The sequence below is a fragment of the Mesocricetus auratus genome, unplaced genomic scaffold (assembly GCF_017639785.1).
Source record: "Mesocricetus auratus isolate SY011 unplaced genomic scaffold, BCM_Maur_2.0 Super-Scaffold_6730, whole genome shotgun sequence".
Lineage (NCBI taxonomy): Eukaryota > Metazoa > Chordata > Mammalia > Rodentia > Cricetidae > Mesocricetus > Mesocricetus auratus.
This window is the reverse complement of record NW_024429184.1, coordinates 102,755,228-102,772,969: the sequence shown is the minus strand read 5'-3', so window position 1 is coordinate 102,772,969 and position 17,742 is coordinate 102,755,228. Positions and strand designations below refer to the sequence as shown.

The window sequence follows — 17,742 nt, the reverse complement described above, 5'->3', positions numbered from 1 at the left end:
TTCTGGGTCATTACATCACGACTATCTCATCTTTCTCTTCCTTGCAGTGGTAAGTACGAAGCATTAGTTTTATGAATATATGTCCCCTCGTGCTTTATCCCCTTACACCAGGGCCTACTGTGAACATAACGGAAGTGAGCCATGTCTACCTACGTGGTCAAATTGTATTCAGATTCTAATTTAATAGTCTCCTCTACTATTTTTTAACAGTTTCTAGCTCTAGCTGGAATTGTGGTGTCTCAACTCTCATTACAAACCCACAAAAGCCCACTGGAATCGCTGATGTATACAGTAAGTTCCGCCCAGTGAAGCGTGTTTCTCCGCTGAAACATCAGCCAGAGACTCTGGAAAACAATGAAAATGATGACCAAAAGAACAGTACGGTAGAATACCAGAAAGGGGAGGAGACTGACCAGGGTCCCCAGCCCGAGGAACTCAGCCCTGAAGATGGAGTCAGGGGGCTGCCAGGTAAGGGCTCTGAGCCCGGCCAGGCACTGGGCGAGCTGGAGCATTATGACCTTGACATGGACGAAATTCTGGATGTGCCTTACATTAAATCCAGCCAACAGCTGGCCCCGCTCACCAAGGTGACTTCTGAAAAAAGGATTTTGGGCTTATGTACAACCATCAACGGCCTTTCTGGTAAAGCCTGCCCTCCAGGAAGCACTGAGAACTCCACAGCCAACATGACTCCGTTTTGTGTTCTTTCTCCTGTGAAAAGCCCTCACTTAAGGAAAGCATCGACAGCCCTCCGGGACCAGCACAAGCTCTCCACAGAAGACTCTGAGAACCGCCCTGCCCTGGGTAAATGTGTCCCTGGATACGAGTCAGAAAACCACGGTAAAGACTTCCTAAACAAGGCCTTTAGTGACCCCCATAGTCGAAAACTCGAGAAGACCGGGCCGGACTGCAAGCTCAGGACCTTCCACCTGCCGTCCTCAGCAGCACGGGCCAAAGCAGAGGACCAGGTCAACGGAGTGAACTGGAGCAGCGCCCAAGGCACGGAAGAAAGGAGCGAGTACCTGAAGAAAGTAAGAAGCATAGTGAACATTGTGAAAGAAGGCCAGATATCACTCTTGGTGAGTATTGTGTCTGTCTGTCTGTCTTCAGACTCCATCTTACAACAGGATGACTGTTTGTTTCACGTCTTTCTGTGAAGTTTTTTATTATTATTATTAGTTCTTTGAGAACTACAATATGTTTTCTTCATATTCACTCCCTTTGTTTTGTTTCTTCCCAAATTCTTGTTGCTTTAAGTTGAGGCGAGAGTTTTAAATGCTAAGGTTAGGGGGTTAATTCAGGGGACACCAATGGCTCCAGAAGACTGTTAGTGCAGTTTAACATGGTCTGACCTCAGCTTGGAGGAACGAGGCTTAATCTAAAAGGAAAACAAAACAAAGAGCCCTGCACTGTTTTCCAGATGAGTTAGTTGTAATGCCTTTTTTTTCTTTGCTGTTCAAATGGTTCCCCATGCTCTCCCTCTATTTCTGTGGGGATGTCAGTTTTTTGCTGATGGCGGACCTGCCAGATCTGTGAACAGAGAGTTCTCTGTTTCACCCTGATCATTATTCAGAAGAGTTGGGCCCGGGGGTTGGAAAACATTTGCAGATACAGCTTCCCCTCGAGTTTGATTGTTCTCTGACACATACAGGCTTTTGCTTCGCTCCAGCATGTCACCAAAGACACAGAGTTACTTGCTATAAGGAATATCTATTGAGAAAGCTCAGCTGAAACAGCATTCCATCTGCTGCACTGTTCTTTTCTAGTTTCCAGACACTGGTCAAACAGTAGCAACCCTGGGCTCATACTCCGAGGATAGTTAAAGTCTCATCCAGGAAACTCACTGCGTTGGTCGCAGCATCATGATTCCCCAAAACGTTAAGCATGAACAGATAAACTGTAACATATTGGGACTGTTATCGCAAACAGGACAATATGATTGAACGATGTTACCAAATGAAGCCGCCAACTTTTTTTCTCTTGAAAATGTCTTTTCCATTTTTCCTGCTTATTCCCTTTGGTTCATTCTTTTCCTTTGTCCCACATAATCAGAAGGTGCAAATGCTAACACCACTCAGTTTACCCAAAGTATTCTATCAAAACTTCACTCTGTGAGGACTGAATTTCACTAGAAACAGAAAAACAACAACAACAAAAAGCCAGCCAAAGAATCAAGTTTCCTCCAGATAGCCCAGATACCTCTGGGAGTCTCTGGCATGCCTGGAGGCTCCTGTGAAAGCTCTAGTAGCCACAGCCTTGAGGTAAAATACAGAGGGAGCGAACCTGACAAGTCAGACCCCTAAAACAAGTACTTCATTCATTCAACAAACCTACAACAGTCAATAAAGCATAGCCCTCGAGGACTTAGCGTTGTGGTGTTGGAGACAGAGAAGCTGTTGCTTGCCATCAGTGTCACCTTGGGGGCCTAAAAATCCAACTGGAAATCTTCGCAGCTCATTGGTCCTAGCCCCATGACCCTTTTTCATGAAACCATCTGTCCCTTGAGAGCACGTGTTCTAAAGCAGAGGTTCTCAACCTTCCTAATGCTGGGCCCCCTTGATTCAGTTCCTCATGTTGTGGTGACCCCCAACCATAAAGTGATTTTCATTGTTATTCATAACTGTGATTTTGCTACTGTTATAAATTGTAATGTAAATATCTTTGTTTTCTGGTGGTCTTAGACCATGCTTTGTAAAAGGGTCATTCAATCCCCAAAGGGGCCATGACCCACAGGTTGAGAACCACTGGTCTAAAACCACTGTTTTAAAGCAAGTAAGACAAATAGCAAGGGACTCTAACTAACCAGAGCCTTGCAATGCCACCAGGGCCCTCGTGAGCTGTTCCTTCTTCCGTTCCAAACAAGACCCTCCATAGCGTTCTGTTTTGACTTACTGACTGAAGCCTTCTTCTCTCTGTACAGCCACACCTAGCAGCAGACAATCTGGACAAAATTCACGATGAGAACGGAAACAATCTGTTACATGTGGCTGCCTCCAAGGGGCATGCAGAGTGTCTACAGCACCTCACGTCTCTGATGGGGGAAGACTGCCTCAATGAAAGGAACGCAGAGCAGCTGACTCCAGCCGGCCTGGCCATCAAGGTGACCTCTTGAGGGCTGAGCCGTCCCAGGCTTTGTCTTTGGATTTGATCTCCATTTCTTAAGATTTCTTGTGATCTCCATTTCTTAACATTTCTATTAGAAGGGGGAGAGGAGAAAGTGATGTATGAAGCAAAACAGCAAATGGGTGTGTTGTATGTAGAAGTTAATCACTTCAGACACTACCACCCTGAGATTTTAATGGCACTCCAGCTTATTATCCATTAAGGATAATTTCCAAATCAACCCACAAAGAAAGAAGATGACCCCCTGCAGGGCTGAGAGTTCTGTTATTCATGGTGATTGCAATTTGGGTTCTTACCCACACCTGGAACTCTCAGAAACTGTGTCAATTTTTCGTAATGTGGGAATAAAAAGCAAGGAGAATTATATCAAGGTGTGCTATCAAAGGAGTTTCTAAAACTAATGTGGGCTTTTAATCACCCACTTGGTGGCTCATAGCTCACTATAACTTCTGTTCCAGTGAATCTAATGCCCTCTGCTGTCCTCCAAGGGCATCAGCATGCATGGCGCATATATGACATACACGTGAATAAGTAAAACTTAAAAAAATAAATCATCGCTGAGAGCCCTGCTGCCTGTCACTAAAGACAAACATACTTGGGACAAGTGATCCAAGTTTCTTGCGGAGTGTGCCTCAGCTGACAGAAAGCATTCAGAGACAAAATGGAGAACATTATTTCCTTATTCTCAGACTCCTTAAACAGAGAATAATAAATAATTGTTCTCATTACATTACATGAGAGCCTTTATTGAGGGTTTTCCAGGAGACTCAAGAATGACTGCTAGGGAGTTTGTGCCCTTTGGAGATAGCTAAACAAAGTCACTGCAAAGAAAGAATTCTAGAAGGTCTGATTTCTAACACAGCCTGTTTTCTAAAATAGAATTGGCAGAAGGAATTATTTTAGGACCCAAACTAACTCAGAATGAAGTAAACCAAATTCCTTTTTTGTTTTGTTAACTTCTCCTTTGGTCATTCTGATTAGGCCCAAAGGCATAGTGTTGATCTGGTGATAACATGACATCACACATACCCTTTCAGACATTCTTTTTTTGATAACATGATGTCACACATTCCCTTATAGACAGTTTTTAAAAAAAAAAAAGACAAACAAACAAAAAAACCACTCAACTAACTCTAAGCCCAGAGACATGGAGAGGCAAAAGTATCCTGCTGGAACTTTATAATTTCTTTTATTGATTTGTGTCCCTGTTACTTGCATTCAAAGCAAGTTATTTTGGTTTCAAAACTCAGGAAAGTGAAGTAATATTTCCTTCTGTTCTTTGATACGTTTTATTGTTTAAATGCCACGCCCTTTGATTCACCAGACCTAAAATATATCTACAAGAACTGCCGCCCACAACCCTCAAATATACCTATTTGCTAAGGGCACAGAAAAACATTTCCTAGGATACAGCCTATATGGGGTTATATTAACAAACCCAATAAATTGTGAAGGATTGAAACATACTCTTACATACTTCATCCATTATAAAATGCAATTAGAAACCAACAACAGAAGGAAACGTGGGATATTTACAAGTATGAGAAACAGTCCACCCTAAAACAGGTTGTAGGACAGAAATGGAAGGAAATCGAAAGTGATTGCAGATGACAGAGAAGGAAAAATGCACAAACCACTGTCTTCACAGGAAGGATCTATAGCTGCACTCAGAGGGAGGCATGTGAAGGAGGTGGGCAGGGAGGAAAGTTTCAGAGAGACACCTCAGGAACTGCAGAAGTAAGACGAGCCCAATTCAAAGCAAACAACAGAAAGGAAACAGCAGGACTTAAATCGGAGATAAATGCATCAGAGAATATAACAACAGTAGAACAAATCTATAAAGCTAAATTTGGTTTTATGAAAAGGTAAAAAGAAAATCACCCTTCAATGTGGTTAGACTAGCCAGAAAGAGAGAAAGAGGAGAGGAGGTGTCTCTCCTATGGAAGCTACAGACATGGCGTCATATTTCTGTGTTCTTTGTAAATAGTAACTTATACAAACTGTCTTGCTCCTTGTGTGATCAAGATGGTCCCGTTTTCTTCTTCATTGAGAGAGAATGTAAACATTAAAATGGGGCAGCAGCCAGAGATCAGTCACTGAAGCCTGGAGCCTGGAGAAAGAGTGGTCAGGAGAGCCTGAGAGACTGTGCCTAGCTGAGAGGCATGGCTGACTTTGACCTGTGACTAGTGGAGAGAGGGGCCTGACCAATGGCAGTACCACAGATCAAGAGCCAAGAACAGAAGGGACCTCAGACTATCTCTCTTCTCCTGGTCTCCTGCTGCTAATGTGCATTACCCAAACCTAGGCAGAAGCCAGGATGCCAGACAGACCCCCCAAAGACAACAGCCCCATGCAGCCAGACCACATTACCTGTTCATGCCAAGGCGCAATGATGAAAACACAGTCTGAGATGTGTTTTTCCAAGACTTTGTCCTTGTACAAATACCACAGAGAATATTTACATAAACATGGTATGTGTCTGTGCTGTGGCCTTAATGCAGTTAGGAGATGGTAAACGTGAAATGCATGTGGGTACCACCAGCATAACACAGCATCCTGTTTTGCAGTTAACTCTTTGTCTTAAGACAGAATACAGGCTAAAAGAATGAAAATCGGCCTAGTATTATAAACAGATAAACCAGTAGCATAGTTGTTTGTTCCTGAGTGTAATAATGATTTTTAGGGGACCTTTATACTATGCACAGTCATACAGTATATCCCTGTACCTCTAAGGATGGAATAGCATGTCTGTTTGTGAGTATGAGAATGTGTATGTGTGTGGTGTGTGTGTACATGTGTGTGTGGAAGAGTGTGCATGTATTTGTGAGTGCATGTGTGTAAGAGACAAGGTGTGTGTGTGTGTGTGTGTGTGTGTGTGTGTGTGTTCTTGACTTGGAATTCTGCTATTCAAATAGAAATGAAAGAAGAAGAGCTTCCCTATCCTGTCTTCCTCTGGGAACAGACATTTTCTTCTTGACAGGTTAAGATTCTAAAGAGAAAATAATCCTATTAGATGCTGCCCATTTGCCCCTCCCTGGCTCCTTGAGACCCTTTCTGTGCTCACAACCCACCCCACAGTATACAAACTAGAAAGGCAATTAAGGGCCCCTTGTCTCGAGGGAGTCTCTAAGAAAATCTGGGAGAGTAGGATGTAGTGAGTGCTTTGGTCACCAAGCCTGTGCTAAGTCTCCCTTCATCCCTGCTGTGATGCTGTACAGGCAAGATGGCTGCATACCCTGGAGCACAGTAACTGTGGGTGGAGGACTTCCATCCATCTCAGAGTCTGTCTGGAAGTTAATCACAGGATTTGCCACTTCAACTTTCTGTGAAAAGTAAAGAGACCTTCCCATTTTAACTATTTCCATGTCTTGTTTATGTTCTGAAACCCTCACAGTGCTGAGAGTAAAAGCCCAGTGATGACTACAGATGAGAAAGAATTTTAAATTCAAAGGCACGAGAGCCATATTTGACTTTGTAAAACAAGTTTTTATACAACCCCAGGTGACATTTTTGTCACCTCTCACTTCACTGCCCTCCTTCATCATAGCTGGGGATCATTTTTAGTTTCCTAAAAATGTGCAAACTATAGCTGTTTCAGACTTTCATAGCATCGTTTTATCACTTACAAATAGCAAATAATTCTTTGATAATAGCATTGTCACCTTTTGCGCTATGACTGCTCTGCTAATTAAAATGTTTAACCTGGTTACTTAATGAGAGTTGTTATTTCAAATATAAATTTGTTAATTTTTCATGAAAATATAATAGTGTTTTATTTGAAAAATAGTTGCTCTATCTGGTAAACTATAAGTGAAGAGGCCTGGAGAGATGGCTCAGAGATTAAGAGCACTGGCTGCTCTTCCAGAGGACCTGGGTTTGATTTCCAGCACCCACATGGCAGCTCACAGCTGTCTGTAACTGTAACTCCAGTTCCAGAAGATCTGATGCCTTCTTCTGACTTCCAGGAACACCAGGCATGCACATAGTTCACAGACATACATGCAGACAAAACATCCATATACATAAAAACAAATAAATCTCTAAACAAAGTACATTTTTAGGTGATAGGTACTGATTTCTGGCAGTATTATGTGTTCACCCTGGGTGCAAAGCAACTAGAATGTTCTTCTGTTGTTCGTGGTAACATGAAGTAATTTATCACATTAGAAAACAGTTTGACAACTTTTCATGAGGTCAAACATACACCTAACATAATCTTCCAAATTCTAGAACTGGGCATGGTGGTGCTGCTTTTAATCTCAGCACTTGGGAGGTAGGAATATCTCTGAGTTTGAGACCATCCTGATTTACATAATGAGATCCAGGACTACAAATAGAGAGACCTTGAAGAAGGAAGGAAAGAAAGAAGGAAAAGAAAGAAAGAGAGAAAAAAAGAAGAGAAACGAGAGAAAGAGAAGGAGGAAGGGAGGAAGGAAAAAGGAAAAAAAGTTTAATTCTAGGTATCCATCTAAAAGAAATAAAAGCGTATTTCCAAAAAGTTGTAATCATATTTTTAATTTTAAAAATAAAAATATTAAAGAATATTTGCAGTAGCTTGGATAACTCTGAGTATTGTACTAAGTGAAAAAAGCAACATGCTCAGCTTGTCTGAGTTTATTTTACTCAGAGGCAAAACAAAAAGGATAAAAGCCATGGGATGCTAGAAACTTTCAGGAGTGTTGAATTTGATTGGAGTTAGAGTGATAGATAGATAGGTAGGTAGGTAGATAGATAGATAGATATTTTCATTGTAGTTAGAATTTTATGTATATATATATATATAGAGAGAGAGAGAGAGAGCAATATATGTATTTTCTAACTTCAATTCATATATATTCAAAAATAATAATACTTTATATATTTTACAGTATGTAAATTAAAACCTAATAGAGTAATTTCATCTATCCATTCATTTGTTTACAGTGCTAGGGTTAAAACTTGCACACACTAGGTGGGAACTCTACCACAAAGCCCAACAGAATAACTTTAAAATAACTGATTAGAATCACAAAGTCATATGCAAGTAGAAAGTCTGCCGCTGACTTAGAGTTGAACCACAAAGCGTGATTGTGACAGGTCTTACGTTTATATTCCAAGTAAATACAAGCCTGATACAAAAGCCCACATTCATCTATCTTCCCATGGTAAAATTAGAATCTTTGTGATATTTGCTAGACCTAGTAATCTTGAATTTCTTTCTCTTTGTCGTCTTAAAATCTAGAATGGTCAGCTGGAGTGTGTACGCTGGATGGTGAGTGAGACGGAAGCCATCGCAGAATTGAGTTGTTCCAAGGATTTCCCAAGCCTCATTCATTATGCAGGTTGCTATGGGCAGGTATGGAGTCTTGAGTACCTTCTCCTACATGTCTACATATTTTTTCTTCTTAGATCATCAAAATCTAAACACGACATCATAAACAAATCGAAAGATTTTATGAACAATGATATTTATTGTAACAGTTTAATGAAGAAATGATTTAAGAAACATAGATATCTCAAGGCAAGATTTTAAATGAATAGTGAAGTTATATTTATATAGTAGAATTACATGGGAAAGTGTTGATAATATAATGTATAGTGGAAGGAGAGGGCTGGATCCACAAAGCTGTCTTCTGGCCCACAAGTGCATGCACACACATACTGATAATAAACTCAAAAACTTAATTTCTACCTTAGAAAAATCTCAACTTTCTTAGCTGATGCACACAGATCTCATGTATACCACCCATTGAGGGTGATGGTTATAAATTATCTTTTAAAGGTGCTGAAACCACAAAACGCCAATCTCAAGCTTAAAAAGAATAAGGAAGTCAGTATAGCATCAAAATAGATTTAATTGACTTTGTTGCAGAGAAAATTGCTTCTCGTGTATCTACTCAGCACCCCCCCCCCACCTTGGCTTTGTAGATTTTTCCAGGGGCAGTAAATTGTGGTACTGCCAATAAGAGACTGTGCTTATTTCTTCAGCGTGCCAATCACATTGCTCAAAAGGCTAGGGAACATTCCCATAGTCTTTCTACCATTCTTGTGCTCTTGTTGGCTTTTGAGATAAGGTCTCTATGCCATCTAGACTGTCCTGAAACTCACTGCAGGCAGGATTCAATGATCTTCCTGCCTCTGCCTCCTAAGTGTTGGGATTATAAGTGTATGCAATCATGCCTGGGTTGGCTTTTCTTTAGTAGTAAATCATACTAGCTGAAAGTTTATTCTTTACCAAAGCAACTTCAACTTATATAATACATGCATAAACTAAGATAAATAAAAAAGATAAAGCACATGTGCTGACACACACATTTGCACACGTTTCCTTTGTGTGGCAAGTTCCATGCCACTGGATTTTATGTAAATTATCTGTAAGATCTTGTTTATCCTATAAACAAAGAAACTGAAGAAGGAAAGTTAAGTAAATGGCTTATACGTTGTCTTGTGGCTATTAAGAGCAAAGACTGGATTTCCACTCAGGTCCTGTGTCTAAGGGGGCTGAGTTGCTTTGTCCCTATCTGTACAGATGGTTTATACAGGTTATTATGTCATTGATAGAAGGTGACTTTCTTTTATTTCACTTAACAATACTTTGTGATAGTTGGAGTATCTCTCACAGGCCATTGAAATGAAAAATGGTATAAATGCATGGAATTTAAAAAGGGGGGTAGGAAGAACATTAAAAGTTTGAATACGTCCCTATGTTTAAAATATTAGAATTACACCTTTGTTTTGCACTTTGCTTCCCAGTCCAACCCTCTGTCATAAAAATAACCAATGGCAATTGTTACACATTTGTTAAGAATGTGTTATTATTGTACTTTTACTGGAAAGGAGAATAGATGGTTTTAAATTTTTCTCAAGTATTTGACCACTGCTAATCTCCATAAAGTCATTTTGGGTATTGAGCAAATTTATTAAACTACATGATCGATGGCTTTGCATTTCTAATTTCACTAGTTCATTCAAAGCCTCATTGGGTCTTTGTGGTATCTGTTGACTCCAGGAAAGAAAGGGAGCAGGCCTAGCAGGCCTGTTCTGAGGCTCTGGGCATCAGCGTTCTTGAAGGAAATATCAGTTAGATGCCAGTTTCTTTATTCATGTCTCACAGCGTGTTTCTCCGGAGTCTTAAGCTGTTGGAATAGAACAAAGGAAGTGCCCCCTTTGGGACAGCTGTGTGAGCTGTGGCTTACTGAGCTGAAATCTAGGAAAACGTGGAATCTGGTGACCTACCTGAAGAGACTTGTCAAACATTAGCTTCACACTGGGCATTCATCCTGAGGCTGTTCTGGGATGAGATGCATTTCCATGACATAAAAGGCAGATTTGAAGGAGGATCCAATAGCACCCTCCAGAGAACAGTCTGTCCCCCCCTCCCCATGGAAAATATAGAAGCACATTTGATCCACCAATTCTGTGCGGTGTCATCCTCCATTCGCCACAGCCACTTTATGTAACAGCTAACCTGCAGAGCCACTAAACTTGGAACCGTTACAAGGCTAATATTTCCACAAGAAAGACTGTTACTGAGCAGTTTTCTTATGGACTCAGCACATGCAAGACTCTCTCCCAGGCAGGCACTAGAGTGCATTCTGAGTTTTGTCCTCAGTAAATACCCCTGGAAAGGATCACACCGACCAAAGACAATTGCTCCCTGCTTCCTCTCCTTGCTCTCTACCCTCCTGTAGATCCGTAAAGAACAGGCTCCAGCTGACTCCCAATTTGTGTTCTTCTTCTTGTAAAAATTACCTTCAAGACTCCAGTACCATAGGGTAGCCAGCAGTTTCAGTGGACTCCTGGAGTGAGAGATCTTTGGATGATAGGAATTGATTTTCTTCATGCTGACACTTGAAGTCTCAGAGGGTACAATTATTTTACTGCCCGGCTATACCTCGCAGAACTAGCTACAGGGAGCATGAAGGTGAGAGCCTTGTGGGGAGCTGAGGAGCGGGCCTGGGGTGTCCTTGCACAGGCCTGCTCTGCCTCCCCAATAGGAAAGCTGCTGGCCAAACAATTGTAACAGAACTGTGCTGACTCAAAGCCATTGTCTGTGTGGCTTGGGCATCTTATTCAAATATGAAGATTCAGGCAATATCCTGGCTCTCCCAGAAGCTATTCTGCCTGCAACTGCTGTGGGAGTTGCCACCCTATCTTGCCTTGATGCTTGGCTAGGGGGCTGTGTGATGTAAGACATTGAATTTGTAATTCCTCTGGGTTTTTTTTTAGTCTTTCATGGGACATTTAGTCAGAACATTCTACAGAAACAACTTACCTTCATAACTCTGGACACTTGTGTCTAGCCTTAATTTTAAATTCTGGTCCTGCAAAGGTTTGACATTTTTAAAAGATTCTGTTTGAAGCTAGAACAGGCTCATAGTTTCCTGTGAATGGTCATTGGCAGCAAAGGGCATGATGATGAGGGGAATGTTTTTACATGCTCTGTTGTTCTGTGACTCACTTTAACCAGAGGAGGATTCTTTCCTGGACTTTGTTTCATTGACTATTGTTTCATAGTCATGGGGCAGAAAGAAGTAAACAGTCTGAAAGTGTTATTGTTAGAGATGAAAGAAAAGTAGAGAAATCTATTTGTGTTTTGTTTATGTTATGTTTTGCTTTTGTTCGCTGATAGAGACTTGCTATGTAGCATAGGCTAACAGAGAACTTGGGATCCTCACATTTTAGCCTTCCCAAACCTGCGGTTACAGATGGGTTTTCTACTACCACTGCTGGCAGAAAAACCTGATTAGCACAAACATCAATCTACACTCCAAGTAGTGATCCTGAAAAGGTAACTAGCTCCACAGCCTACAGACTGACAGCTAACCAGCATTTACACTAAACCTAAAGGCTCTATAGGTGCATGCCTGTCAGAAGATTTGAGCCCAGAAGATAGAAAACAGTCACAAAGATAACTGAACCCTAGTGCCAGGTGTCTGGGATTTGATCCTACCAAGTCCCAGCTCGATGGCTTTGCACAAATGTGTGCCTGTAGAAAGAAGAAAAAATAGAATTCAAAACAAGAAAAGAGAAGAGAAAAGAGAGAGTGTCCTGTGCCTCTGTGTCCTTATCTGTTAGACATGAGAAGAGAACGTTCCTCTTGGTTTTTCTGAATACTGAATGAGGACAAGTACATTGCTCAGCCCAATGCATGAACTAGACAAACGTTGGTTGCTATGGCAAATCTTCCAATTGGTTGATTTTATTGCTATCAGTGTATTTTATCTACTTGCCTTACTTTAAGTAAAGCATAAGACAAACTTACCAAGAAATTATTTTGTCATTGATATACTTAATTGTTTCATGCATCTTTCCCCCCAGCATTTTGACATCTCTGTATCCTACATTTATCTTACAATAAGTGATGTAAAAGTATTGGTGACCAGTTTTTTTTTTACATTTTTAACATCTTGGTAAATGGGATGAATCTCTAAATTGATGTTGTATTAGGTTTGATTATCTATTGTTTCAGACAAAGCTGACTCTTTCTGGTTGTACCACAAACTGTATATTTTATTAATACCAGCAATAAAACTATGACATATATTTCAATTAAACTTTTGTTAGACTTTGTTCAGCAAATCTTATAAATTGCATGTATTAATTGCCTCGTTCAGGAGCTTGTGTTGCCTTTGGGAACACTTAAGTTACAATGCTGAAGCAGGTTATCCAAAGGCCACAAAAATCTTCAGAAGAGTAAATCAGTATATGAGAGAAGCTCTGGGTCCATAGATATAAGCCGGATAGATACATGGATGTGTGAGTGGATTGATGAATGGATGGACAGGCTTTATATTGGAGAGTTATTCTTCAAAATAGAAACAGTAGAGACAAGTTTCTCTACCCACGCAACTGCTTAGAATGTTCTCTGAAAGCAATATTTGCCAAAAATGAAAATCAGCCATTGCATCTCTCCTTCAACATTTCCTCCTGCAATGAAAGGAAGAACAACAGCACACACACACACACACACACACACACACACACACGTGTGCACGCACGCACGCGTGCACAGATGGGACAGAGAGAGAATCTAAATGCCTTAAACGACTAGGAGGGAAGGAAGACATCATTAAATATGTATCTAATGCATATTTTTATCCATGAGGGTCTTCTTAGTTGGATAAGTGGTCATTCTCTTCTGCTTATGTTTTAATTAACTTGTCAAATAAGTTACCATTTCATTCTAGGACTCTGCATCTCTATGCACCCCAGAATGAGAGCTTAATTTCTCTGATAATGAGTGTTAACGATCTCACGTGAAAATAAGGGAAACTAGCCATCTATCTTGAAATCCTAAATGCATGTAATCAGAAGATCACTTATGCAGTCCATTGAGAAAGATTTTATTTCTTTACGAAATATGAGTAAGTAGGCCAATTGCCTTTTCTTCTTAGCGTTATATGTGTATTTTTAATTTCTATTGATCTTTATCAATTAGGTTTTATTAAGGTGCCTTTTTCAAACAAATTTTATTTTTGTTACTTCTTTTCCCACCTCTTCTCTCCCACACTTCATCCTACCCTTAAGTGAATTTGCCCCAGTACCCTCTTTTCCACTCTGTGTCACAGGTGACACGTTGACGCTCTGACTTCCTTCTCTTTCCTCAACACTTCTCGTTCCATTCTCATGGTCTTTTATACAGTTTCATATGAAAGAAATGTACTGAAAAAGTGTAAAACAGGCAAAACACAGTTCTGAGTCAGTAAAAGTGTTTCTGCCCTGTGTGAATCTTAGGTAAGGTCTGCAACAGTCACTACAAGAAAAGATGGGTAGTTATCAGAACAGTTCATGTGATATTGGCTCAGAATACTCAGGAGCCAGGGCAACTTTCTTTTCTCACAGAGCCCTCATGTGTTTTGTTCCCCCAGATTACCTGGCCCCTTGCCAAGTTTTCTCCACATTTCCACATTTCTAGGATAACTCTTAGACTAAAAAAGAAATGTGATGTCCTACTGCCGACAACCCCATTACTAAAAGTCAAAACACTATGATTTTAGTAAAGTGTGTTTCTGTACAGATGGAATAAATACAGCCACTAGAACATTCAGTTGGGTCTGAAAAAATATGAAAATTTCCATGATAATATATTTTGCAAATAGGACATTATGAATATCTTGAGCTCTCTTGAACTTTACTTGCTAAAGGAAGCTGGTAGAAACAAGGCAGCATTCCTCACTGTCCTAGGCTGGTTTTATGTCAACTTGACATAAGCTCATGTCATATGAGAGGAGGGAACCTCAATTGAGAAAATGTCTACAAAAGATCCAGCAATAGGGCATTTTCTTAATTAGTGGTTTATGGGGGAAGGCTCAGCCTATTGTGGATGGGGCCATCCCTGGACTGGTGGTCTGAGTTCTATAAGAAAGCAGGCTGAGCAAGCCATGAAAAGCAAGTCAGTAAGCAGCACTCTTCCATGGCTTCTGTATCAGCTTCTGTCCTGGGTTCCTGCCCTGACTTCCTCAATGATGTTATGAAGTGTAAGGCAAATAAACCCTTTCTTCCCCAACTTGCTTTTGGTCATGCAGCTTCATCTCAGCAACAGTAACTCTAACTAAGGCAGTTACAGTTTTATGATTTATAAAACAAGGTTGAGTTGGATGATTTCCCCCCCAAATCTCTTCCAATATATAGTTTTAAAAATCCATGGCTTATTATCATGGAACAAATCACGTTGTCCTAAGCTTGAAAGTGACCTATTGAAGAGGTTCTGTTCTGTGTTTGGTGGGCCATCTTTCTCATCTGGAGAGACACTGCAGCCATCTCTCGTAGAGTTCCCTTAAGTCTTAGCCAGTGACTGCATGGCAGTTGATAATATGTTTAATCCTGACATTATTCATTGAAACTTTGCTTTTGTTTTTGCTGTTGCTTTTGGGTTTTTATTTCCATTTTGATTTTGGAGATAGGATCTCTCTAGGTATCCCTGGCTATTATGGAACTTGCTATGTAGATCAGATTGGCCTTAAATTCATATACACCTGCCCCTGCCATCCAAGGCCCAGTCCATTGAGAAGTTTTAAAGATTTATTCTGTGTATGCGTATGAGGGGATATGCACATGAGAACTCAAATGCCCAGGGAAACAAGAAGAGGTTGTTTCCTGGAGGTTGAGATACAGGTCATTGTGAACCATTCAGTATGGGCACTGGGAACCTAACTTGGATCTGCAAAAGCAGTAGTCACCATGAGCCATCTCTCTAGTCTCCTCTAAAATTTTAAAAGAACTAAGCTGTACAACACAATAACCTGTTTTCAAGCAAAAGAAATCCAATACCCCTACTTAACTAGGAAAGGCAAAGTACCCAATTTTATTGTCTAGAGCACATGAAAACATTACCCATTCTGGTCCCAACATCAGCTCTATTTTTCTGTAAACTGGTCTTTGAAGAAGAGAGTTAAGCCTATCTAGACTTCCTTCTCCAATTTCTAATTCTCAACCCGAGTCTCCAGGCTCAGCCTCACCTAGTTTTCTGGGGACCCATGAAGACCTCCTTTGACTCTCTACAAGGTCCATATACATCTGCAGCTAGCATTCATCCTGCTCTCCCAGGTACATTCTGGCTCGGTTATAGGAATCTGTTCCATTTTCCTCATTTTGCTTTTGAGGGAATCTTACTTCAGTTTGCTCGTTTGGAGAGAGTGTGGCACAAATATTCTGCCTGTCCCCATGTGTCAGATACCTTTGTAAACAGTGCCCTATTCACCAGCAAAGAGAAAAACATTAAAAGAGTTAGCTGTTTGGATCCAACATTCCCTTAGCAGATTGGCTGGCATGTTATGAAGATGAAGGCAAATTTAATCCAAAAACAGTTCATGGCCATCCTGAACAAATAACCAGAGGGGGAAAAACCCTTTAAAAGGTTAGGAAGGAAGAAGTTCAGGCTATTTCAAACACACGATCATCTTCTTAAATGTCACATTCCACCCACTAAGCTCCACGCTGTTGTTTTTACCACTCTCGTTTTTTTAACTTTATATTTAATTCTTCTATTTTAAAACAGTGAAATCCCATCTCCTTGCTTTCTCCAAAAGCCATGGCATGAAAATACCACAAAACATTCACTGGGTAAACTGCAAACAGATCACAGTGAAACATCTTGACTGCTCTCTGACTTTGCTTTGGAAAGATTTGGTCTCTTTTTGCATTTGGTCCCTTTCCTTTAACATGAAAACAATAAGAATAGTACTTTTTAAATACTGCATTTAAAGCATTTGGTCAGAGACAAAGACAAGAAGTTCCTGCTTTGTCTCAGCAAGGTTATCTATGGACTGCAGGATGTTCAGGATTAGGAGGCCATGGTTTAAGAATATGAATGTAAGTTGAGTTGTGTCGGTAGCCAAAGGCTTTGGGATAATTGGCTTGAAGCCTACAAGCAGTTTAACAGAATTGAAAATGTAACCTTAAGAGACTTAAAATCAAAAGACATGCCTCCGGGTTCCAACTTCAGATCTGTGTAGCTGTGTGACCATGAGGACAGAGACTCTCTGTAAACTCTTTCCCCCCCTTCTGTAGCATAAGTAGCAAGAACACTTCCAAGGAAACTTCCCACCTTCAAATCCTCTATGTGATACTCTTTAGTGTTACAGTCAGACCCACAGTGTATACTGAATGATAATATTCTTTTGATAGGATAAACAATATTTGATCTTACATACTGCTAGTGAGTTGCAATGCTGTTTCTTTGTATTCGACTTCTCTGTACGATAGTCCGCTAATTCCAAGTGCTCTTGTGTGTGTGTAGGAGAAGATTCTCCTGTGGCTTCTTCAGTTCATGCAAGAACAAGGCATTTCCCTGGATGAAGTGGACCAGGAGGGCAACAGCGCCGTTCATGTGGCTTCACAGCATGGCTACCTTGGATGCATACAGGTACACAGCTTGCTGCTTCACAGTTGGGAGGGATATCTTGAGAAACAAAACAAGGGTAATGGAGGGAAGGAAGGAAGACAGGAAGGAACAATGGAAGGAAGGAAGGATGTTCATTAGGAAAATGAACATAAAATCATAAAATCATCTTTCATACTCTACAGTAGGAGCAGCAAGCTGGATAGTAGGAGCCCTGTGGTTTCCTTTCTTTGTGGTAGGATTTTAACTTCACAAATGCATTCAAAAGACACAGATCCCCTTGGGCCTTCAGCAGACCAGGCTCAGTTTTGACTGGCCAAGGTTTCACCCAACAGCTTCAAGTAGCCTCACACTACTTGTCACCCAGCATGTCTTGAGATCAACCTACGTTCTTTGTGCACATGATAGTTAAAGATTATTAAGCAGAGCCACAGGAGAAGAGAGAGAATTGTGGTCACTGGTCCAAGTCACAAGGTGAGCACTTGGTGGGTAAAAGGTCTCTATGGGAAGGGAAGACTACGTCTGAGACAGAGAACACTGGGCAGTGAGAGTCTGCTGCTGCTCTAAAAATCACATAAGAATGTATGCCAAAACCATGAATATAAAAGTTAAGCGTATAATAAAAGCAAAAATGCAGAGAATACCAGGAAACTCTCTAGAGGACCTGTGCTCACACATCTGCTCTTTGGAGAGCTAACTTAAGAAGAAATAGTCAGTGTAGCTGGATGCGGCTCATTGAGGTTGGCAATTGTTTGTCTCCTAATTTAGGATACCAACCCAGAAAGGAGCGATGTGTA

General features: G+C 40.7%; 1 protein-coding gene across 4 annotated transcripts in view; it reads left to right on the top strand.

Annotated features, from left to right (window-relative positions):
* LOC101826352 (synuclein alpha interacting protein) overlaps positions 1 to 17,742 on the top strand; it is a 132,023-nt gene that overhangs the window by 97,272 nt on the left and 17,009 nt on the right. For all 4 annotated transcript variants that reach the window (XM_040741820.1, XM_040741822.1, XM_040741819.1 and 1 more), the window contains exons 4-7: positions 211 to 1,079; positions 2,921 to 3,100; positions 8,345 to 8,458; positions 16,844 to 16,969. In XM_040741820.1, coding sequence (XP_040597754.1) covers positions 211 to 1,079; positions 2,921 to 3,100; positions 8,345 to 8,458; positions 16,844 to 16,969 — 1,289 coding nt within the window. The remainder of the gene's footprint in view (positions 1 to 210; positions 1,080 to 2,920; positions 3,101 to 8,344; positions 8,459 to 16,843; positions 16,970 to 17,742) is intronic.